We start from the raw sequence: 25,139 nt of genomic DNA, 5'->3' as shown, positions 1-25,139 counted from the left end.
AAAGTAACACAACTCTCTTGAGATGGGAAAATCAGTTTGGGGTTTTTTTCCTGTAGATTCCCTCTCAAAAGATATGGCAGTAGCTTTTGTTTAAATCAATGGTTTACAAAACTATCCTTGAGGAAGCACCAACCAGTCAGATGATATCCACTATGATTATGCTTGAGAAATGTTTATATAACAGACAGCTTATACAAATCTGTCTTATGCATATTCATTATGGATATTCTGAAAACTTTACTGACTACTTCTCAGAGGTTGATATATTTGGTACCACATGCTAAATTATATATATATATACAGTAGATATAAGTCCTGAATGGTCCATCCAGTCTGCCCTGTAACACTAACCCCCTGTTTTACTAAGGTGTGCTATGCGTTTTAGCGCATACTAAATATACATTCACGCTAACTGCTAACGTGTCCATAGATTAACATGCACACATTTGCGTGTGCTTAGCACACCTTTGTAAAAGGAGCCCATAGTATATTCAAGTCAATATAGAATTCATAGAAAAGATAAAATAAAGATCTTATTAAGAGAGTTCATTATTTTATCTTTTCTATGAATTCTATATTGACTTGAATATACTATGGGCTCCTTTTACAAAGGTGTGCTAAGCACACGCAAATGTGTGCATGTTAGTCTAATTATTAAGAGCGTTCATATATATATATATATGAACGCTCTTAATAATTAGAGTAACATGCATGTTATTCTAATTATTAAGAGCGTTCATATATATAATGTGTGCATGTTATTCTAATTATTAAGAGCGTTCATATATATATATATGAACGCTCTTAATAATTAGAATAACATGCACACATTATATATATATATATATATATATAAATAATGCACACATATATATATATATATATAAGACCATCAGAAGCAGTATCATTCATAGGACACAATTTTGCCTGTGGTAACTTCCACCATTAGCTTCTTCATTGGTCCCATTTATATCTTTTTCATTTGTGCATACTTTAGTATATATGATATGTACTGTATGATCCTTTTATCCATGCAAATTCATATCTGTATCCATTCATAAGCAGAAACATTTATGTTTGTTGTTTGATATTATTCAGACCAACTGCCGACGTGTACAGTATGTTTTGCCAGAGTGCATCAGGCTTGGTCCTCTAAAACAAACAAAACGAGTGTCAAAAAGGCAATATCAAAAACTAAGAGACAAGTTGTCACATATTCAGCAAACTCACTGTAGAACTTATGCATTCGGTCATCTCTCAAATCAAACATTCAAACATGGCTGCTTGGTGTTCAACCACATTTTTAAACTCTACCACCTATTGATGTGAGGAGGCCTGCCAACATACCCAAAGGAAGTTGATTGGAGAATTAAAATCAAAGATATCTAATCCAATTCAGAATTAAGACTCCTGGGTTCTAGTGTTTTAACTAAAAAATCCAAAGCTGCTCTTTGTGGTTCAATAACACTGGACAACAAAGTTTTTGCTTCTTCAACACTTTTGGGTGTATCTTACAGAGTTTTGGCTGCTGATCACAAAAATCACATTTAATATTACGTATCAAGTACTGTTTTAACAAAAAAGTACATTTTTACAATTTCTTGTTATAATTTCAGGCTAATTAATTCTTAGCCCAATTCTTAATATAGGCCTATTGCTCACGTTATACATTCAGGGCAGGTTGCATAACGTCCATGGAAATGATGCAGTCTGGGCATGCCTGAAAAGGCTATATAAATGCAGTTTGCACACAGGGATAATCTTTATTACGTGTCTGTCAGTTCGGGTGTAGTTTGATACTTCGAGGCATAGTATTGTCTATGTAAGTAACTTAATTAGTAAGCCAGTTAATTATTAATTGCTATAGGATGATTTGTGACAGCAGAAATCTCTCGCCGATGTCACAACAGCTGTGATACATTAGCCTACATTTGTGGCAAGTACACGCTTAAGCCTCAAAGGCACACCATGACTCGACTTGTTAAGAAAGCATATGAGCAGTACTTCGGTTCCAAGATTGGTGATCAAGACAAACCATGGGCTCCTCACATTTGTTGTGCAAGATGTGCCGTTGATCTTAGAGCTTGGCTCCAAGGTACTCGGAAGTCACTACCATTTGCTATTCCAATGATATGGCGAGACAGAAGGATCACTTAAGAGACTGTTACTTCTGTCTGACAAATGTTTCTGGTTTCTCTTGTAAAAATAAGAAATCAATTGAATACCCCAATCTTCCTTCAGCCATGAGACCAGTGCCTCATGATGACAGTCTTCCAGTATCGAAGCCACCAGAAAAATGGAGCTTAAACAAAACCAACAAAGAATCTACAATGCATCAGCCAAGCACTGACAGTGACATTGATCCTGATTTTGAACCATGTACATCTAGTGAGCTTCGTCTTATAACACAGTCAGAATGAAATGACTCAGTCAGAGACTTAAGTTTGTCAAAAGCAAAAGCAGAATTATTAGGTTCAGGACTGCAAGGATGGTGTTTGCTCTTGCCAGATACAAAAATTTCTGTCTTTCGAAGCTGCCAAGATGATTTAACAAATTTCTTTACACAGGTTGAAAACCTCTGTTATCTGCAATGACATTGAAGGGTTGTTCACAGCTTTGGGTTGTACGCAAGATCCACAGGAGTGGCATTTTTTTATTGATTCGTCAGTGTTAAGCCTCAAGGCTTTTTCTTACACAATGGCAATGTCTACCCGTCGATACCTATTGGCTATGCTGCACACATGAAAGAAACATATGAAAACATGCAACTGCTGTTAAAGCATATCCAGTACACAAAGTACAACGGGAACATCTGTGGTGATCTCAAAGTAGTAGTTGAATTACTAATTTAGAAACACTAGACATTATTTAACTACAAAGAGCAGTGTTGGATTTTTGAAAGCACTAGAATCCAGGGGTTTTAATTCTGAATTGGACTGGATGTCTTTGATTTGAATTCTCCAATCAATCTCCTTCAGGTATGTTGGCAGGCCTCTTTCTAATATCAGTAGGTGTCAAGGATTAAAAGAATATAAGAGTTGCCATACTGGGACAGACTGAATGTTCATCAAGCCCAATATCCTGTTTCCAAAAGTGTCCAATCCAAGTCACAAGTGCCTAGCAAGATCCCAAGGAGTAAACAGATTTTATATTGCTTATCCCAGGAATAATTTTTGAGGTTGCTTTTAACTCCTAACTCTTACCAATGTCTGTTATCATTCCCTCTGTGAGAAATTCCCTAACCCCTATCTGTCCTGTTTATCTGTTTTGATTAGATTGTAAGCTCTTTTGAGAAGAGATTGTCTCTTACTTGTTTAATGTACAGTGCTGCGTACATCTGGCAGCGCTATAGAAATGATGTAGTAGTAGAATAAGCAGTAGACTTCCCCAAGTTCATCTTAATAGTGGCTTATGGACTTTTAGGAAATTATCCATACCTTTTTTAAATCCTGCTTTCACCACATTCTCTGGCAACGAATTCCAGAATTTAATTACACGTTGAGTGAAGATATATTTTCTCTGGTTTGTATAAATCTACTATTTAGTAGCTTCATCATATGTTCCCTAGTCCTAGTATTTTTGGAAAGAGTAAACAAGCGATTCACAAATACTCAGTATTCTATAGAACTCTATCATATCTCCCCTGAGCCATCTCTTCTCTAGGCTGAAGGGCCCTAGCCCCTTTAGCCTTTCCTCATCGGGAGGTCGTCCTATCCCTTTCATCATTTTCATCGCCCTTTTCTGTACTTTTTCTAATTCCTCTAACTTTTTTGAGATGCAGCGACTTAATTGCACACAGTATTCAAGAAGAGGTCACACCATGGAGTGATACAAGGCATTATAAAATTCTCATCTTTGTTTTCCATTACTTTCCTGATAGTTCCTAACATTCTATTTGCTTTCTTAGCCACAACCGCCATACACTGAGCTAAGGGTTTCAACATATCCTCAATGATGAAATCTAGATCCTATTCTGGGTGGTGACTTCTAATGTGGAACCCTGTTTCACGTAGCTATAGTTCAAGTTCTTCTTTCCTACATGCATCACATTGCACTTGCTCACATTAAACGTCATGTGCCATTTTGATGCACAGTTTCCACAAGGTCCTCTTGCAATTTTTCACAATACTTTTGCAATTTAACAACTGTGATCAACTTTGTGTCATCAGCAAAATTAATTATCTAAATAGTTATTCCTATCTCTAGATCATTAATAAATATGTTAAAAAGCAGCGGTCCCAGCACAGACCCCTAGGGAACCCCACTATTTACCCTTCTCCATTGAAAATACTGACCATTTAATCCTACTCTCTGTTTTCTATCTTTTAACGAGTTCTTAATCCATAATAAGACATTACCTTCTATCCCATGACTTTCCAATTTCCTCAGAAGTCTTTTATGAGAAACTTTGTCCAGGTGGATAAAAGCAGTAAAATTAAAAAGCTACATGGACACTCAACAGAGCCCTCATAAAGAGGACATGTCAAAGGAAACCCGGACATTTGGTAACCCTAAAACTTAAGTCATTGTGCAGTACAACTGCTTAAGGAAAACACAAGTGTACTAGAACGAACCATCAGAAAACTAATCCTCAATCCTTCAAGAAACTGGAAAAACAGCATCTATGGCAATAAAAACAAACCAAAAGAATAAAATTATATTTTTTTTTATTGAGCTAATGTAAGTGGTAACTTTGTTACCACTGATGCATAGGAGGTCTGTTCAAAAAGTTCCAGGACTGATTTTATAAACATTTATTAAATAATCTTACAACTTATTCCATTGGGACCCCTTCAAAGTACTCCCCTTCCCTACATATACACTTTTCCCAATGTCTGGGAACAGTCCTTACAGGAATCGCCAAAAGTTGCTGCATCGAATTTTGCTTTCTGTCTTCAATGGTTTTGAATCAATGGTTTCCTTTCAGCATGGATTCAAGTTTTTTTTTTAATCAATAAATGTTTATTGAAAAAGTTTTGAGAAAATTATACAAACCAGAATATAAATATCAGGGACATCAACAGATAGGAGAGCAAGCATATAAAAAGTTCCCAAGTCACAGAATGCTCCCCCAGCAGTACAAACAGCAGAAATCTCTCCCAACAGAACCCAAACAGCCCCCAATACTTATCATCAATCAGAACTCCACAATACCCCCCCCCCATCTTACCAACTGTATTACCCTCAGAGAGGGACTCCCTGTGGTTTCTTCAGGGAAGTCCCCCTGGACACAGTCCCTCCCCCCCCCAGAAAAAAGCTCAGTGTAAAGATTCGATTTTTTCTATTATTCTCGTCCAAGTCCTGGTGTAAGTATAATAATACCCATGTCGCTTTGCAATAGATAATTCCATTTGAACAATAAACTGAAGCTTCAAAGTCCAATCCAAATGAGTAGGTGCCAGTCCCTGTTTCCAATGGGCAGCAATCAAACATTTTGCTGCCGCCAAACCCCAACGTCGGAGCTTTGTCTGCCAAGAATACAGACTAACATTATAAAGGCCTAATAAACATCCCTGTGGAGAAAGGGGCAAGAAAATCTGTAACAATTGTGATAAACATCCCACAACATTCCTCCAAAAGGGCTTTAGAACTGGACAATCCCACCATATATGTAAAAAGGTCCCCCTATCCACCCCACATCTCCAACACAAGGCAGATACTGTAGGAAACATACGATTGAGACGGGCAGGTGTGTAATACCAGCGCATGGTTACTTTATAGGCATTTTCCTTAATAAGTGCACAAGAAGAGGCTTTTCCCACTTCGATATGAATTCTAAACCACTCCTCAACAGAAAAGGTACAGTGCAAGTCTACCTCCCAAGCCCGTTGATAGAGAGCCGGAAAGGAAAAGGAGCCCCGAATATATTGGTAAAGAACAGAAATGGGTTTAGGTAAGTTCTGAAGAGTGACCCACAAGTGCGCGAAGGGATCTAGAGATTGAATGGGTCCCCTATCCCACTTTTGAGAGTGAAGGAAATGACGTATCTGAGAATAAGCCAAAAAGTCTCCCCTGGGCAAATCAGCACTAATCTGGAAGGTTTCAAAAGACACCAGGACCCCCTTCTGAAGCACATCTCGAAAGGTAGACAACCCCAACCGTTCCCACCGCACAAACACAGAACTCTCCCCACCCGCCGGGAACATAGGCTCACCGCGCACCGCACCAAGAATCGAGGGGCCTACCCCAGCCCCCCAACGCCGTTTAGTAACCCCCCACACTCTCAGAAGATGTTCCAAAAACGGATTTCCTGGGACCGCCAGTCGCTCAAGATCAATAGAGGAGGACCAAAGCCAACGTTTCAAACATGGGCGTCCCACAAAATGTTGTTCAATACGCACCGCCAACTTAAAATCAGCAATCTCCCAATCCAATAATAGCCGCAGCTGTGCAGCCCGGTAGTACCACAATAAATTAGGTACCGCGCGTCCCCCTCTATCCCTAGCTGCCCACAAAGCAGCTCTAGAGATACGAGGAGATTTCCCCTGCCAAATAAAGCGAAAAAACAAAGCATGTAATTGCTTCAACACCAAATGTGGGACTGCGACCGGCAACGTTTGAAAGAGAAAGAGCAACCGGGGTAGGACATTCATTTTCAACACTGCAATGCGACCCCACCAAGACAACCAAAACCCATTCCAGCGTTGAATATCAGTCCTAACTTGTTGAATAATTCTAGCATAGTTAGTTGTATACAATTGAGTTAGATCGGTCGGTAAACGAATTCCCAGATAGCGAATGACCCCAGGAGCCCAGCGAAAAGGAAACCGGACAGCTAAACGACGCTGATCCTCCTCCCCCAGGGTTACATTCAACAATTCAGATTTATCCATGTTTACCGTGAACCCCGAAAGCTGCCCATATTCTAAAAAGAGATCAACTAAGAGTGGTAACGAGTCTTCCGGGTCACTAACATACAATAACACATCATCAGCAAAGAGTGCAATACGATGTTCAATATCTCCTACTCGTAACCCCATCAAGTCACCATGTTCCCGAATACGAATGGCCAGAGGTTCCATAGAAAGGGCAAACAACAGAGGAGATAAAGGGCACCCCTGTCGAGTACCCCTCGCAATGGAAAAAAAGTCACTATAAATCCCATTAATACACACAGTAGCTTTTGGAGCTGCATAAAAGGCCTGTACCCATGCCAAAAAGAAAACTCCCAACCCCATCTTCGACATCACCTGCCATAAAAAAGTCCAATCAACCTGATCGAAAGCCTTCTCGGCATCAATCGACAGAAAAGCTACTTTAGCAGATGTCCGCTGAGCAGCCCACATAAGGTGTAAAGTGCGTCTAATATTATCACCTACCCGTCTATTATGCACAAATCCAGATTGATCCAAGTGTACCAAAGACGGCAATACCTTCCCCAACCGAAGGGCCAACACTTTAGCAAGGATTTTTGCATCAGTATTTAGTAACGAAATCGGTCGGTAAGACCCACAGCCCATCGGATCTTTGTTTGGTTTAAGTAGGACCGAAATCCCAGCCTCCCCCATGGTGGACGGCAACGAAGAGCCATCCCTCACCCCGTTCGCAACCCGAACCAGCAACGGAGCCAGGACCTCCCGGAAAAGTTTATAAAACTGATTAGTATAGCCATCCAAGCCCGGCGATTTCCCTAACTTCAACTCAGCAATGACTCCCAAGACCTCCCCTAACTCTATAGGCTCATTGAGCAATTCCCTGTCCTCATCCGAAAGTCGAGGAAGCCGCATCTGTGAAAGGTATTGTTCAATAACAGCCGGATCTCGCCCCTGTGAGGGTCTGTATAAATCAGAATAAAAATTAAGAAAATCTGATCTAATATCTGAGTCAGTCCGATGCACCGTCCCTCCCGCATCCCGTATCTGAGTAATAGCCGCTCTCGCCTGTTTCAGCTTAATCAACCGAGCCAAGCGAGATCCAGGTGTATTATTATATTCATAGACCGATTGCCGTAAACGTGTCCTCAAAAACTCATATTCCTCCATCTGCAGTAGGGAGAGCTCCGCCCGTGCCTTAACTAATTGTTCATATATTAAGGGGTCCTGGTGTCTCTGGTGCAGCCTCCCCAACCGTTCCAATTGTTCCCTTAACCTCAGGTTGCGCTGAGCCCTGAAGCGCTTACGACGAGCACCCCATTTGATAAAGATACCCCGTATTACCACCTTCAGGGCATCCCACAATATCGCATCAGTAACCGTAGCATTGTCATTAATCTGAAGGTATTGGTCCACAGTATCATACACCTCCCGGACCACAGCTGGATCTTTCAATAGAGATTCATTAAGTCTCCAGAAACGGCATCCCTCCCCTGTCCAGTACCCCCCACTAGTTACCCACACAGGCGCATGATCAGAAATTTGAATAGGTCCAATTTCCGCCTGGCGAATCCCTCCCCACGAATTGCGGTGGACCAACAACCCATCTATGCGTGCGTATGATTTATGTGCATGTGAGTAGTGGGTATAAGTGCGTTGTGTAGGATGCAACAACCTCCAGCTATCCACCAAGCCCAGAGAAGAGAATAGAGACAGTAAAGCCCGTCTAGCAGCCCTGGACGGAGACCTAGTCCCACCCCCAGAATGATCCAGAGTAACATCAGGTGTAACATTAAAATCCCCCCCGAGATACACCGACCCCTTTGCAAAACTAACCAGTTCTTCTTTGATAGACCCAAAATAGCTAGCTTGACCCTTATTGGGGCCGTACAAATTGATAAGGGTAATTGTACAACCCTGCAACGTAGCCACAAGAGCCAAACATCTCCCTGCACCATCCCTATAGACATGATCGACCACCAACCCCAAGCCCTTTCGTACCAGAATGGCCAAACCCCCCACCTTCCTCCCTGGGGTCGACCCCTGGTGGGTCCAAATCTGATCATAATAGCGTGATTTTAAGACCCCCACATCTCGAGGCCTCAAATGTGTTTCCTGAAGTAAACAAACATCCCATTGCATGCGATTCAATTCCTTAGCCACAATACTACGCTTCCCATGACTATTAAGTCCATTAACATTCCACGAACCTATAGTAAACAGCTTCTCCTCTACCCTCCCCCTCCCCCCTTCCACCTGAACTCCCCCCAACCCCTCCCCCCGTCCCCCACCCCTACGCTGCTTCGAACCCTGTAGATTAGGATTCGCCAGCTGACAGAAAGTGCTATCCCTCCCAAAGGCATGTATCCCACTTTCAGAAGCATTGAATCCCCCAAAGCGTAAAACCACACACTTATATTCCAAACGCCACCCTTCCCCCCCCCACCTACGTTCAAATCTCAAACATTCCCCACACTCACCAAGCCCCTTTCAACCCCGCCAAATACCCCCCCTGTCTCCCAACATCAAACAATTATGAACCAGTACAACATTTCCTGGAATAAAATACAGTGCGTTAAAGATAGTCATACAACAGTGAGAGCTCAGGAAGCCCCCAGAATCTCCAACACCACCGAACATATGTATGCAGGCTCCACGAAAGCCAAGGGATCAACTCCCTCCCTGCAAAAGCAGGGCAATGTCCAAGCTCAGTCAGGAGGGAGGTTTCGCTGGTTTCTTCCCGGACCGCAATGCCGTGCTCCATGAGGCACCCTGTGCTGATGTAGATGCTACTGCAGGGGGCCGATCTTCCACTTGCGATGTCCCGCATCCCAAGGCTCGCATCTCCGCCCAGGCTTCCGACACTGTACTCACCCTCCGGGATGCCCCATTAACAGTCATCCACATCCCAAAGGGGAAAAGCCAGCGGTATTTATGGCCCCCAGTGCGCAGGGCTGAGGTGACATCTTTGAATGCCCTGCGCTTCTGCAATGTAGACCACGCTAGGTCTTGAAATACACCCACCGCCATATCCTTCCACCGGAGTGTGGCCTGTCGCCGGCCAGCCAGCAAGATCCGTTCCTTCAATGTGAATTCTCCAAAGCACGCAATGATATCACGCGTGTTCTGAGCTCGTGCAGCTCCCAGAGTGCGGTGGGCCCGCACCAGAATCATATTATCAGGCAGGTCAGCCCCATCAGCTCTCAACAAATGCTCACAGAAGTCCCGTACCACCGCCTTGCAATCCTTGTACTCCTCCGTTTCAGGGATGCCCTTAAAGCGTAGGTTGCAGCGCCGTGACCTATTTTCCAGATCTTCAACTTGAGTCTGGAGGTCCCGCAGTTCAGAGGACAGGCGAGCCGAATCCTCTGTGGTAGTTGTCACCACCGTATTCAGGGTAGCCACGTGGTCTTCTGTTGCTGTTACTCTGGCTCCCAGCTCGCCGACCTCTGCCCGCAGCTCCGCTATCGCCGCTCTCACGTCGCTCCGCACCCCATTAATATCTGCCTTGAGCTCCTTAAACCAGTCTGTTATAGACTTCTGGGGCGCATCACCAACCTCTCTCCTCTGATCGAGGATACCCTCATCTTCCGACTCCGATTGAGTCGCTGGTCCGGTCGCCATTTTTTTTTTCTCTCTGTCCCCCATGCTGCCCGCCGCCTCCGGAGCCGATTTCTCCGGCGGATCGCCGAAGAACTTAAACTTTTCCAGGCGCTTTCGAGTGGCCATAGAGAAGGGAGCCGGTGCAGGCGAAAGTGGTGGCAAAAACGCGCACTTTGGAAGCGCCAAGCGCTATTATACACAGAAGCCCGACGGAGCTCCTGTTTTACTCAGCCATTTGCGAGATGACGTCACTTCCGTCCAGCATGGATTCAAGTTTAAGAAACAAGAAGTCGGCAGGGGCCAAGTCAGGAGAGTAAGGTGGCTGAGGAAGAACTGTCAACACATTTTTTGCGCAAAATTTATGAATTTTGATGGCAGTGAGTGTAGGAACCACGATTGCTCTATCCAAAGTTCGGGCCACTTCCTCCTGATTCTCTCAAAGAGTCGTTTCAACACTTTCAGACAGTAATTATGGTTGACAGTTTGTCCTTGTGGCAGTAATTCATAGTGAACGCTGCGACTGTAAAAAAAACCCCACAAAACTGTTAACATCACTTTAACATTCGACCATACTTGCTGAGCTTTTTTCGGTCTTGGCGATGTTTTGGAACTCCATTGAGATAATTGAGCTTTGGTTTCCACATCATAACCATAGACCCATGTCTCATCACCAGTTATCACTTTATCAAGAAGATTCTGACAGATCATGATGTGGTTGTTCTTTTGGTTGTCGGTCGTCAACCATGGAACAAACTTTGCCGCAATGCAAGACATCCCCAACTTCTCTGTTAGAATGTTGTGGCATGAACCAAGGGAGATGTTGCATTCCTCTGCCAATTCTCTAGCAGTTATCATATATACTCAAATATGTCAAGACCCCCCTTTTCCCCCCAAAAAGGAGGAAAAATGGTTGATTCAACTATAAGTTGGATGGTTTAATATTCAAGTGCCCTGCCAGGCTCTGCACCCAGCACCCTTCCCTCCCTCCCCTGTCAGGCACTCTTCCCTCCCTCCCGTCAGACTCTGTACCAAGCACCCTTCCTTCCCTGTCAGGCTCTGCACCCAGTATCCTTCCTTCCTTCCCTCCCTCCCCTATCAGACTCTGTACCCAACACCCTTCCTTAACGTGTCAGACTCTGCACCCTCCCTCCCAGGCTCTACACCCGAGCTCCTACCCCGCTGCTGCAGATTGGGTTTCTTTGGCTGCTGAGCAGCACGAGCAGAAGCGCTGAGTAGCTTCCTTACTGGCTCCCGCAAATTCTCAAAGGAGTCACTAAGAAAGCAGCTCAGCGTCGAGCAGCAGTGCCAAATCGCACTCCTGCTGCTCAGCGGCCAAAGAAACTTGATTTTGCGGCAGCTGGTTAGCTGTAGGGCAGGAGTTCAGAAAGCTTGCTCCTGCCTACTGCACCTCTGGATCGGCAGAGAAGGTATAACGGGCAGGGAGCAGAGCCTGGCAGCGTCTTGCAATAATTCTGGGAGGGGACGTTGGCTCAAATATAAATCGGAACGCCCAAAAATCCCAGTTTATATTCGAGTATATACGGTAATCGCTAATTAGCGTGCACAAGAGCCCCCACTTGATCAACACGATCATCAGTTGACATTGATGATTTTCCAGTTCGCGAATCGTCTTCCACTGATTCATGATTTTTGAAGCATGAATACCATTCAAAACACCTTTCCACAACTCATGATGTTCCCCATATGCCACTCTCAATATTTCATAAGTTTTTGTAGGGTTTTTATGCAATTTAAAAAAACGTCACAGTGTAGCACTGCTCACTGAGGTCACACATGATGAAAAATAGTCGATCACCAAAACACACTTTCACAAAAACTGCTGTAGTCTGGAGACATATCAACAGACAGGTCTCAAGCTACTCAAGGCCACATAACGCGTTTCAAAATAACTTCCCGTTGGCGCACAATTAAAACTTTCCTGGAACTTTTTGAACAGGTATAAGGTAGATCTTTTATTTATTTGGCCTAAGTTAAAATCAGAGCATGTTTAATTTCAAGCTCTGCCTATACACCTATACTAGCACCGACTCTTCCCTTAACTAGAAACGTGCAGCAAATTCTTTCGAATCCTCGCGTAAACTAATACGGCGCAGCCGCACTTACTCTCGGTCCAGGCTGACGCTGCAAAGTTCACACTGACACATGCACGGACCAACCACATGAGAGGTCATCACCCGATCTACTGGCGCGAGGGTGTGGTGACCTCTAGGTGCAACAGCTGGAGTCTGATGCTTCTGACCCCGTGCTTGTGTCAGCGCGAATCTTGCTGCATCAGCCTGGGCAGAGAGCGATTACGGCTGCGCTGAATGGCTGAAACGGTGAAGAGGAGGCGTCCTGCCGCTTCCCTCTTACGCAATATCCTGTTTCCGGCGAGGGAGGACGCGTCAGAGGGAGAGACATTGCGTTAGAGGGGACGGGGCGCTATAGAAGTCAAGCTCCGGGACTGGTGGTGGGCGACCTCAGGTATGAGTTTGGTGGTAGGATTGGGAGAGGAGGGGGGACTTGGGGAGCACTATCGGATCGCGGACAGAGGAAAGCGGAAGAGAGAGGGTAAAATGGCAGACTACGGGAAGAGAAGACCTGTCCTCGAAAGTGTGAGTAAAGAGGGTGCCTAGTGTGTGAAAGTTTGAGGGGAACCAAGCGCGTGTATTACGCGTCTTATGCGTATGACTTGCTATCTCTGCGGTCGTGCAGAATTCTGTTGGCTGCCAAAGGTCACTGAGTTGACCTTGGAGAGAGCCAGTGAGCGCTCTTGTAAAGGGAGGCGCTGAATAGAGAAGTAAAGGTAGGAGAGGGACAGGGCCCTCCAGGATTAACAAAACAGGCAATGACAGTTGCTTCAGAAGCTTTACATGATTATGGGCAAATCTGTTTGTGGGAAAGGGGCACATACTGAGTGAGCACATGAATGGCAGTTAGTTAGTAGCAGAACATCAAACAGGAGATAATTTGGTTTTGTCGTCTTTTGTGGCTAGTATTATGTAAATAGTTTCTCTTTGAAAGGATTTGAGAAGTCCATAGGTACAAATAATTCATGCAAGTACTAAGTGGAAAGATATTTTCAGCCCTTGACAATCTTCCAAGATAGCTAGTTAGTTGAATCTAGACAAATTAATTTGAAAATTGGCCTTTTCTATTCCTTTTTATATCAGAGGTTTTCAAGATACCCCCAATGAATATGCATGAGAGTAGGGTTACTAGATATCCGGATTTCCCCGGACATGTCCTCCTTTTAAGGGTAGTTAGAGGGAATGAAAATAGATGTGGTGCTTTTATAAGTTGTCAGGATAGGACTTTAAAATGCAACTTTTAAAAAGTGGGTTTTCAGCCTGGACTTGAAGACTACCAGAAATGGGTCTAGGCATCTATGCAGCAAGGTAGAAGGGATGGAGTTAGGGGTTGGCAGTAGAGGACAGAGATTCGCCTGACGAACAGAGTTGCTGGGGTGAAAGGAGAGATACTGAGGAGCTGCAGAATGAATACACTTGTAGGTCAGTAAGAGGAGTTTGAACTGTATGCAGAAACGAACAGAGCCAGTGAAGCGACTTGAGGAGAGGGGTAACATGAACGACACTGGCAGAATGAGTTAACTCAGTTAAGAGCACAGACAGAAGAAAGTGCAACCAGAGACCGAGAAGATGATTGGAAAAAATAAAATCGCCAGACAACAAAAGGTAGGAAAAATTATTTTATTTTCAATTTAGTGATTTGAAATGTGTCAGTTTTGAAAATGTACATCTATTTTACAATGGGTTTTTTGGGGTTTGGGGTTTTTTTTAACGAATAAATGCATTTCTCTCTGTTTCTCTGGTGGTATTGCATGCAGAGTCTGGCATCTTAGGAATATTTTGTGTATATTAGGACTTTTAGCTTGTGGTCCTGTATTTGCATAGAGTTTATCTGTATTCTACATGTCATCTAGGCCAGGTGTTCTGGTAGGAATAAATATCAAGAAGCATTATTGGTGTCATGGCCCTTGCTTAAAAATTAGCAAAGACCATTGGTTTTGTCCCTGAAGTCCATTACAACACCTTCCTGATCTCAAAATACTGTGCTATATACTAGGGAAGTTCAAATTACCAAATAGTGATAAACTAACAGCTCTATCACTGATCACCTTAAATAGATAATAATAAATATAATATATATAGTAAAATTACACTATCAAACTGACTTCAAAAAGTGCTATTAAGTGAACGCTCAGCCCCACAACCTGAAGTCTAGTGATTTTTCACAGAGCCAGTTGCAAATGAGACAATCATAGCATGTTCACTGTCTCTGCTACCTGCTTCAAATTACACCTAAAAATTCTACATAGATAAGAAGATTGTTACAATCTAGGTTTCACAGCTAGCTTCTTCAGGAGAGGAAATTGAAATAATAAAACATAATCAATCAGACTATCACACAGTGAAAAGAAGATCCTACCATCCACTAAGTACAAGAAGCACTAAAATATACCCATACAACTCTCTTCCAAACCTTATAACTTTCACTAAACTTTCAAATCACAGCTTACTGGGTAAAAGGACTCCTCCACCCAGCTCCAGCAACTCGATTCTGACACAGGTTATGCCCACTAAGTACCTCCCAGTCTCTGATGTCACTCAGAACATCAGAAGATGGACAACCCTCTTAACCAATTAGAAAGGCACAAAAACGGACTTTCAATCTCAAAGTTTAAACCAATCAATCTCATTGTTCAACCCCATGGGAGCTAGAGTGTGCCACTGAAAAATAAATCTGTGCTCATGTTGTAACAAGTACTGAGACACATTGCCTGTGGCCCTGACCATTGCTGCTGACATTTGAATCTTGAATTTCCTTGGCCTTGGAGAATCCGAGTGCCGCCATTGCATGGACTGTGGTTGTGTCTCAGTGTAACCATATTTCATCAACAGTAATTAGTCATTTCAAAAAGTTGGCACCAGCTAGCTGAAAATGCTGAAAAATAACTTAGAAGTGTCCACTCGATTTGTTTCTCGCCAGCATTCAAACATTTGGGCACCCACTAATCTGACGGCTTCTGCATACCCTTCTGCTTGTGGATTATACACCCAGCACACCTGTGAGATGAATCGGAAGGGGGAATCCTGAATTTCATGAATTTGGAGGTTTCTGCATGTCCCTCTGTGTTCCCCCACCTGGAAAAATCCTAAAATCTCCAATTTTGTAGTTTGCTATATATGAAAAATATTGAAATTTTGGCATGAATTTCTTAGTGGTGGCCATCTTGGATTTTTAGCAATCTTTTTCTCAAGAGTTCCCTGCTTCTCCAAAGCTATAATTTTTGCCTCAAAACTTGTTGGGATGGAGTCCTTGGGCTCTTCTAGTGTGAATTCTTGCTAGGGATTCACAAATTAGGCGCCTTTGGAGCATTATTGCACCACAAGTTGCAGCCGGGAGTGGTGGCAATGCAAAGCTTAGCCTCTTCCCCAATTTAAGCAGGTGACTAGATGCTCGGCTAGCCCAGTGGGGTGACCTGTTTTGTTTTCCGGGCTCAGCACGACTGATGATTCTGCATGCAGCCTAAGAAACGCATGCTTCAGTCATCTCATGGTGACTACACCCCAGAACCCGGAGGCTTTCTCAGACTTTATGGCATATTTGTGGAATGAGTTTTGCAGCAGGTGTTGTTTCTCTGTGCAGGCCCACTCCTCCTCTGATCCATCTCTAAGCGGCGTTGCTTCTATGAGCAAGTCTTCTCAGTCTACCGCTGTTCCAGTGCTGCCTGATCCTGATCTGGGGATCCTTCGGATGATGACCAACTCACTGGCCCTTTATTCTCCAGCACAGTGCTTCCAGGCATGAGAGATCAGAGACTTTATTGTGACTCTGGAGTCCTCAAGAGCGAATTTGCCAGATCTTATTTCTTAGTATCTGCAGGAGTTGAATTTGATCACTCATCCGGCTCTGTCCACTTTATCCTCCTGACTTTGTGGAGTGCGCTCCCATCTTATGCCTTTCCCTGGCACCCTGATATGAGCATTTAAATCTTGGAACAGTATGTCTCTCTTAAGATAACGTGGATCATGTCTTGCTTTTTATTCGCTGACACAAGAGTGCCAGCAGCTTCTGGGTCGGCCTAGGGTGGATTCTTTGGTTGTGCAAGTGACTCAATGCACCTCTTTTTCCCAGTGCAGGTGGTGTGGTGCTTAAGGATATGCAGGACTGCTGGGTGGATGTTGTCCTCCGGAGGCTTTTTGATATAGCTGCTTTGGGTTTTAAGACTGTCTGGAGTGTCCTTTGTCACTTGTACCTGTTTGTCTCGGCTGCGCACTCTTGAGACTGAGGTTCTGGAGTCTCCTCCTCAACTTCTTTTTGGCTGGTGGTGCTTATGTTCTTATGCGAGTATTGGCTAAGGTGCCATTTCTGCTCGCAGGATGCTCTGGATCAGACAATAGGCTGGTGATTCTGCTACCAAGGCTCCTTTGGCTAGACTTTCCTTTCAGCGGCAGTTATTGTTTGTTTGCTTGGGCCTGGTGGACTGTCGCCTAAGTCTTGGCCTGATAGCAGACCCAGGGTCTTCTCTTCTCGGTGCATCATGTGATGCATGGGTAAGGGCCTAAGGCTCTGATTGGCTCAGATGACTAAGGGTCCTCCCCTTTGGAGGGACCTTGGGCATGCCCCTCAGGGCCTTAGGCCCCTCCCCATGCATCACATGATGCACCGAGGAGGGAAGGCCCACTATTTTAAATCGGTAGGCCTTGGAGCTGGAGGGGACCATGTTTACCTCCTGCTTCCAACTTCTGAAAAAGGTATCAGGGTGTTCAGATGAGCTTCCGGTGGCAGGAGGGAGAGGGAGCATCTGTTGGCAGGAGGGAGCTCAGTTGGTAGGAGGGAGTGGGCATTCCTCCTGATGACTTTCATGGACTCGGTTCGTTGGCGGGAGGGGGCTTTTATCTTTTTTTTAAATGGGGCAGATATTGTTTGTGTGTAACACACACAGCATCTGTGCCCAATAATAATAAAAAAAATTTCCTGTCCTAAACAGCTGAGTGGCGGGAGGCTGTTTGGGCTTCTCCTGCCAGCTCTGCGCATGTGTGAGTTGCACTCACAGCGATAAATCGGACAGGAGAGGGACAGGGATTATGATGAACCTCTGCGTGAATCATTTGCATGCAAAACCTTTAGTACATCGATAGCTCTTTTAGAATTGGGCAAAAATCAGATCAGTGTGGACCCATGCTGTCTTACCGATCCTGTTTAGTGCATTTAGCTCTTTAAATCTGTTTAATTTGTCACCTACTAGCAGAGCCAGCTAAATGCTCTCCTAGATGTCCCTTAAGAACATAGAAACATAAGAATAGCCTTACTGGGTCAGACCAATGGTCCATCAAGCCCAGTAGCCCGTTCTCAGGGTGGCCAATCCAGGTCACTAGTACCTGGCCAAAACCCAAGGAGTAGCAATATTCCATGCTGCTGATCCAGGGCAAGCAGTGGCTTCTCCCATGTCTCTCAATAACAGAGTATGGACTTTTCCTCCTAGGAACTTGTCCAAACCTTTCTTAAAACCAGCTACACTATCTGTACAGAGATCAAAGGAGCCCTGCAGAGCAATCTTCCCTATTGTTGTTTGTTAATACAGAGTAGAATACAGGGGGAAAGTGGAAAACCTGAAATGGATCCACAAAATCTTTTGCACTAGTAAGAACTATTCAGTCAAAAATCCTATTTTTCTGAATCAGTCTGAAAAGTCTGAATTGCAGCTTTATGTGAAATGTGCTAGTTTTGGACCATGTGTAATAGCTACTTTTGTTTTGTATTCTTAGTAATCTCATCTGAACTTTAAGATGTCAAACTTAACTGCTGCTAGCTGTGAGTCCCAGAAGGAGAGTCCTGAAGCCCAGGAAAAGAAGCCCTTAAAACCATGCTGTGCCTGTCCGGAAACGAAGAAAGCAAGGGATACTTGGTAAATTGCCTTGCCCCTATCTACCAGTGCAATGGTAAACCCTGGGATCAAACAGCTAGGTTCCTTCTGCTGCCTGGCTATGTGCCACACATCTTTTTTATGCTGTGCATCATTTATACAGCCCTCTCCCACTTGCAATCTAGCATCTCTCCCTCTGCTCTTCTCTCTTCCTCAGTTTGTCTCACATGCCCTCTCCTCAATAGTTAGATATTCTTAATTGCTGTTGCTTGCTGCCTGTTGTCCTCTGGATCCAGCACCTCCCTCCCTGCTGCAGACCTGCTTGCTCTTTACCTTTTATCATGCAGGGTGAGCAACCAAGCTTGCAATAGCAGCAGAAGGTAGTCTAAAATAGGCCCAGCTGTGCGTGTCCCATCTCAAGGACCTCTTTAATTCTGGGAGACACACACTTCCTTTGGGGGCAGGATGAGATTGTATGTCAGAAGGGCGAGATGTTAGAGAGTTCTACCGCTCTTGGGGCCATCAAGAGGAACTGGGAATGGAGGGGGGGTGGGAGGGAAGTACTGAGTCATGTGGGAAGATCAGACTGTGTAGCTGGAAGGAGAGGGAGAAGAGGGATAGGGAAAGTAGCACTCTAAACAGGCTGCTTCACAGCCTTCTCACCGGGGAATTCCCTCTGCTGCATCACCGATTGTCATCAGTAACGTGGCACACAGAAGGACCTGACGAGAAGGCCACGAAGCATCCTGTTTAGAGTGCTGCTGGCCTAACACTGCTTTGGAGGAAGGTATTTATAGCTCGCGGTCGGTGGGGTTTAGATGGGAGAGAAGGATGGAGGGTCAGTGAGAGTTTTGCTGCGCGACGGGGGTGGTGGATGTTCAAGGGCTCTACTGCACAAGAGATGGGAGGGAGGGAAGGATAGAAGCTGGGCAAGGGTTCTGCTGCACAAGAGAGGGGAGGGAAGGATAGAAGCTGGGCAAGGGTTTTGCTGCACAAGGGATGGGATGGAGGGAAGGATAGAAGCTGGGCAAGGGTTCTTCTGCACAGGGAGATGGGAGGGATAGAAAGATGCTGCAGAGGGAAGGCACAAGGAGATGGGTGAGAGGGAAGATGTTGCACACATGGAGAGAATGGAAAGAGGAAGAATTGGGGTGAAGGAGAGGAAGGGAGAGAGATCATGTACATGAAAAAAATAAGCCCTACCTCAAAAATAAGACCTAGTGCATTTTTTGGGCCCAAAATGAATATGAGACTCCTATTTTCGGGGAAACACGGTAGAAGTAGGGAGATCTTGGATTCTCTACAAGAACTGTTCCAGTAGTTGGTAATGGAACCCACTCAGAATGGGGTCATATTAGACTTAGAGCTTACGAACAGGAAAAAGTGTTTCTAATGTCATAGTAGGTGATCATTTTGCATCCAGTGATCACAGCATGGTGTGCTTTAATATTAAGACAGTCGTAGAGGGCTCATTTGAATATAAAGGTACTAAACTAAAAAACAACAACCAACTTTGTTTTGGCCAGCTACTAGTGACCTAGATTGACCACAGTGAGAACGGGCTACTAGGCTTGATGGACCATTGGTCTGACCCTATAAAGCTATTCTTATGTACATAAATGCCCATCAACTATTTACTGTTCATTGTACATCCTGGCTGTGGATGTATATGTGAAAAGACCCCCTTCAAATCATGACAAACAGCACAATACTGATCAATAGAATAGAAGCTGGGCAAGGGTTCTTCTGCACAGGTGGATGGGAGGGATAGAAAGATGCTGCAGAAGGAAGCCACAAGGGGGTGGGTGAGAGGGAAGATGTTGCACATGTGGGGGAGAGAATGGAAAGAGGAAGAATTGGGGTGAAGGAGAGGAAGGGAGAGAGATCATGTACATGAAAAAAATTAGCCCGACCCCGAAAATAAGACCTAGTGCGTTTTTTGGGCCCAATATACAGACAGATGTTGCTCAAACCATAGTAATAATAATAATTATTATTATTTAAGGTATTTATATACTGCCTATCAGTTATCTAAGCAGTTTACAATCAGGTACTCTGGCATTTTCCCTCTCTGTCCCGGTGGGCTCACAATCTATCTAACGTAACTGGGGTAATGTAAGATTGAGTGACTTGGCCAGGGTCGCAAAGATCAGCGTGGGATTTGAACAAATCTAGTACATGCAGTTAAGAGTGGTGAGGTGTTGTCTAAAATTGTCAGATTTTCCTGAGCCTTTAACATGGTGTTCATCATGGTCTCCCAAAGGGCTGCCTTGTTTGTTTCATTCACACATACCTAGCTTTAGTTGATTCTGATTTGGTTTTGCATGTATATTTTTCCATTTGTCCACTAATATTTTAGTGGCTTTTTTAATTACTGTTTTTAAGCACTAATAGCTTTCAAAGCATATTTACCTGTTGATCTTCATAGATAGTATTAAGAAGGATCTAGTTTTATCAGATGTGTGAAACCAGGTGGTTTATGGGCGTTTGGTGTTTTTTTTCCCCCCTTTCCAGCATCATAGAGAAAGGAGAGGAGCACTGCCAAGCACTCATCGAGGCTCACAAGGAGTGTATGAGATCATTGGGATTTAAAGTATAGGTGCAGAGAGAAAACAGGAGCTTTGCATGCTTGGTAAGTTCACTGCAAGGTACCATGGTAGTGCCGTTGATCATCTCTTCTACTACTACTACTACTACTACTACTACTACTTGCTTGTGTGCAATTTTTTTTTTGGGACACCTCCCACAAGATGAAATCTTACTACTACTTATGATTCCTCCTGGTGAATTTGGGGTATGTGTCTTATATCACAAGATAAAGGGATATGAACTGCATAATCCTGTAAAATTTCAGCCACGGGTATATATTATCTACCTCTTTTACAAAGCCGCGCAACAATGGCCCCGAAGCCCTTTAAATCTCTATGGGTTTTGGAGCCATTAGCAAAGAGCAGTCGCTAGCGTGGCTTTGTAAAAGACGCCATATGTCTTTATTGATTAAAAAAGAAAAAAAAAACCCAAACAAATAAGTGCTATTTTTCAAATGCCTTTTCAAAAAAAACATGAGCTTAAAACATCTATCTCTATAATCCATAGGAAATTATGAATAAAATTTTGACTGTTCTACTGACACTTTAATGCACAATTATTAAAAATGAGTTGGCCAAATTTATCCTTCCAGACTCTGTAGCCTTTCTCTTATTTTTAACCCCACTTAATTTCTTTAATTCATTTTCTATCCCATTCTCTCCAAAGAGCTCAGAACGGGTTACAGTTTAACTTACCTTTTCGCTCTGTGGATCACATTTTTTTTGTTTAAATCTTTTTTATTGAACAGATACAACCACAACAAAGGCAAAAACTCAGATCAAGTTTTACAATAGGATCTTCCCACCAAAGAGGACTGTACTCTTTATGGCCTCCACAGCTACACTAAGGCACCATTACCCCAACCCAGAACTCCTTCCTAACCCCCACCTCCCCTGAAACAATGCACAGACTGATAATCGAACTTATACAGGTATGGCAGTATACAATCGAAGTCTATTCAATATACAGCTATGACTCTTTGGAGATAGAATGTCCAAATATGGAGTCAAGGTGTTAACAAAGTCTCTGCTCCTTTGCCTAGAAGAATAAGCTATCTGAACCTCCCAACCCATCAGCTCATGTAGCCTATTTCTCCGATAGCCAACAATTCAAGATACATTTCTTCCCCAAAATAAAACATTTACTAAGAAACAGTTTTTCTGCAGAAGTATACACAGAGAGCAGAGGGAAGTGAGCAATTAATATAGAAAGCACCGAGACAGGAACGGGCACTTGTAGGAGCTCATGCCAGGGCACTCCAAAAACCCTGGATCCCCTCACAACTTCAGAGACCATGAAAATAAGAATTCACCTCAACAACAGCTCACACATAACTGAGTATCAACACAGCTCATATAATAAGCTTGACTTTGGGAAACATAAGCTCGCAGAACTGTGCGGTAATGACATTCCTGCAAGTCAGCACTACATACCAGGCCTGCAGTGCGTTTCAACACTCCTAGTAGAAATTCCCCTCTAAGGTCCCTCCCCAAGTCACGCTGCAAGGTCTTCAAAACCGAAGGAAAAGCCCTGGTTGGTCTGAGATCCATAATCTGTTTATGAAATTAAGAGATCGAGACCCTGAATTCTGGATCCGCCTCTAAGAAGGCAAAGAAGTGGACCCCAAAATCACCGCTCAAGGAACCCCCCGGGAGAGAGCCTACATAATGCCATAATTGACTATATGCAAAAGGAAGGCCAATTCTAGGGACTCCCCTTTGTACCAGGTCATCACAGGAAAGGAGGGCCCCATCATCTTGCAGAACATGCCTCAATTGCTCAACTCCCCGAGCTCTCCACCCACTAAACATGGAAGGGCCAACCCCCGGAACAAAAGCTAAATTCTTCATCAAAGGCAGCAAAATACTCACTTGAGAGTCCTGGTGCCACAGCCGGGGAATCCGCTGCCACGCCGCCCATAAAGGTCTAAAAAGGTCACTACTCCTGCACGGATTTGGCAACACGGCCAATGGGGCATGGAGGAGATAAATCAGATGAAGGGGGTAGAAATAGTCCTGCTCCAGAGAAAGATCAGTGTAAAGAGATGTACCCAACACCCAATCGCTGATATGATGTAACAGACATGCCTGATTGTAAGCTAGGATGTCTGGCATACCAAAACCACCCCGAGTGCCGGGCCCAACTAACAAATGCCAACACAATTTAGGTTGTGGATCACAGTTTATTACTGGATCTTAATGCAACACTAAGACTCCAACAGGTTGTAATGTGAAGGGTGCATATACCCAGACCTCAATTCCCTGCATAGTTACCTATAGGAAATCTGCAATGATGACTCCCTGGAGACTAATAACTAGAAAGTAAAGCTGTTGACTAAGGTGGGAGGAATGCTGCTGAAATCTTTTAATTAAAGTATAAAAAAGGATAATATTCTGTACAACTGTTTATAAATCACAAATAGAGCCTTCCATTTTGATCTGGTTTTGGTACTACCTTTCCTAAGATTCAGTTGCCTATGCTTTTACATCTGTGAAGATAACTGGATTGTCTTTCAGACATGGGTGTAGTAGCAGAGAACCTAAACTGTAGTGAATGAACAGAAAAATAAGTGTATTAAATGTTGGAAATGAATCTATAACATCAGCTGAGCACATGATGGAAGGACGTTGCAGATGGTAGGAGTCTAATCAGCAGATAAAATGTTTGTTTGTTGTCGCATCAAAAGCAGACAAGACACCAATGTCATTTAGCAGTAGTTCATTTAAATCCAAAAGCAGCCTAAACTGAATGCAGTTGTCAATTGTCTAAGATGTCTCAAGTTTTACATAGTCTCAAGTTTGTTTTTGTTTTTTTTAGAGTGACATGGGGACAAAATTTGTTTCTGTCCCCGCCCCGTGTCATTCTCTAATTCACACCAAACAAACGTAACTCATATTTGTATGATTACCCTAAAACCAAAACTGGCTGTGAGATCAGCATGAGAGGCTTGGGACTGCCTGTACTAGATATGAGCCTAGTTTTTTTATGGCAGTTAAACTCCACTATGGATGGTATTGCTGACCTTTTTAAGAATAGCTAAATTAAAATCATTGTTTTGAGAAGTTCCCTGAATGAATAAAGTAAAATTTCTTATTTGTTCTTTCTCTTCCAGGAATGTATGCTGTTGGATGGTGATTTTGACTGACTGAAATGAAAGAGCAATTTTATTTCTGAGCAATATTTTATTTTAGTTGAAGAGACAATTGTGTTTTTGTGATGGCATTTTTGTATCAAAAAATACGCCATGTCCTTTTTGGTATTATGACCTACTTGTACTAAGGGACTGGTATATATGATCCTTCATTTTCTGTCCTTTTGAGTTGTGATGAGTGGCTCATGCTATAACGAAGAATCATATTATCTGGCAGATGTATAGAAGCTATTTTATCAATAAAATTTCTAAAAATATTTGTGCATTTTTTGTCTCTTTGTAATCCTAGCTAAAAAAAATTGAAAATAATCCAGTTCTGTTCCCACCACCTTTTGTTCAGGTGAAGAGTTTCAGGGATTTGGTTTGCCTGTAACTTTTAGAAAATGCAGTTATTGTAATAAGAGAATGTGGGCCCTTACTGATGGCTTTTATGATGCAGGCTGTGAGAAAAACATAATGTTGGATATATTTCTTCTGCTAGCCTACCACAGCTGAAAATGTGCCAAGTGCTTGCTGTTTCTTATCCTAGTATTCATATGCTTGGGAGGTTGCCTGAGGTCTTTTATGCACTGGAAAGTAGAAGAACTGAACAGTATCGTAAGAATTTTATAGTCTGGTAACAACTTTGTCATGGTATTCTTATTAAATGAAATATCGCATACTTAACTTTGGAGCCCTTTTACTAAACTGTAGTAAGTTTTGCATTTACTGAATGTTAACAGCAAAAAGATAACATGGTAAATGCAAGGGGCCTGTCCAGCAGCTGCCATGCATTTTTACCACACAGGGCAGACATAACATAGCATGGCACTGTTTTTTACATGTAGTGACATATGAACCTATCTGTGTCCCACTGCATGTAGCATGGTAGAAGCACAAGAAAAAACAAACTTCATTGCTGCTGCAGCATGTCCTCTGCTCAACATCATTTTTCCTCCTGATATACTACCCTGAAAACCTATCCTGGAGACTCCATGGTGGTGCAGTGGAGCTCCTCTGTAGCTGCCTGGGATTGTGCCAGGGACCCAAAATGCCATTGTGATCCTAGAGATCATCTCGCAGTACCTGACAGCTGACTTCTAAGGATCAAAAC

The 25,139-nt window shown here is 43.4% G+C and overlaps 2 protein-coding genes across 6 annotated transcripts in view; one reads left to right on the top strand and one right to left on the bottom strand.

Annotated features, from left to right (window-relative positions):
* Positions 1–12,650, bottom strand: part of CFAP91 (cilia and flagella associated protein 91) — a 174,408-nt gene extending 161,758 nt beyond the window's left edge. Inside the window, exon 1 of the mRNA XM_033941433.1 lies at positions 12,540–12,650. Within this exon, the coding sequence (XP_033797324.1) occupies positions 12,540–12,597 (58 nt within the window). The 5' untranslated portion in view covers positions 12,598–12,650. The remainder of the gene's footprint in view (positions 1–12,539) is intronic.
* Positions 1–24,309, top strand: part of LOC117359159 (cytochrome c oxidase copper chaperone) — a 35,267-nt gene extending 10,958 nt beyond the window's left edge. Inside the window, exons 1-5 of one of the 5 annotated variants that reach the window (XR_004539172.1) lie at positions 12,745–12,899; positions 18,209–18,348; positions 20,821–20,938; positions 21,644–21,826; positions 24,008–24,309. Coding sequence is in view for 4 of the 5 variants with exons in the window: in XM_033941438.1 (XP_033797329.1) it covers positions 18,230–18,348; positions 20,821–20,905 (204 nt within the window). In the remaining variant the exon portion in view is untranslated. Of the gene's footprint in view, positions 1–12,744; positions 12,900–12,927; positions 13,031–13,064; positions 14,111–18,208; positions 18,349–20,820; positions 20,939–21,643; positions 21,827–24,007 lie in introns of those variants that run through there. The other 4 variants (XM_033941435.1, XM_033941437.1, XM_033941436.1 and 1 more) reach the window with 4 other exon arrangements.
* Positions 24,310–25,139: the final 830 nt, after the last annotated feature.

This window comes from Geotrypetes seraphini, chromosome 4 (genome assembly GCF_902459505.1).
Source record: "Geotrypetes seraphini chromosome 4, aGeoSer1.1, whole genome shotgun sequence".
NCBI lineage: Eukaryota > Metazoa > Chordata > Amphibia > Gymnophiona > Dermophiidae > Geotrypetes > Geotrypetes seraphini.
This window is presented reverse-complemented; position numbering and strand designations above follow the sequence as displayed.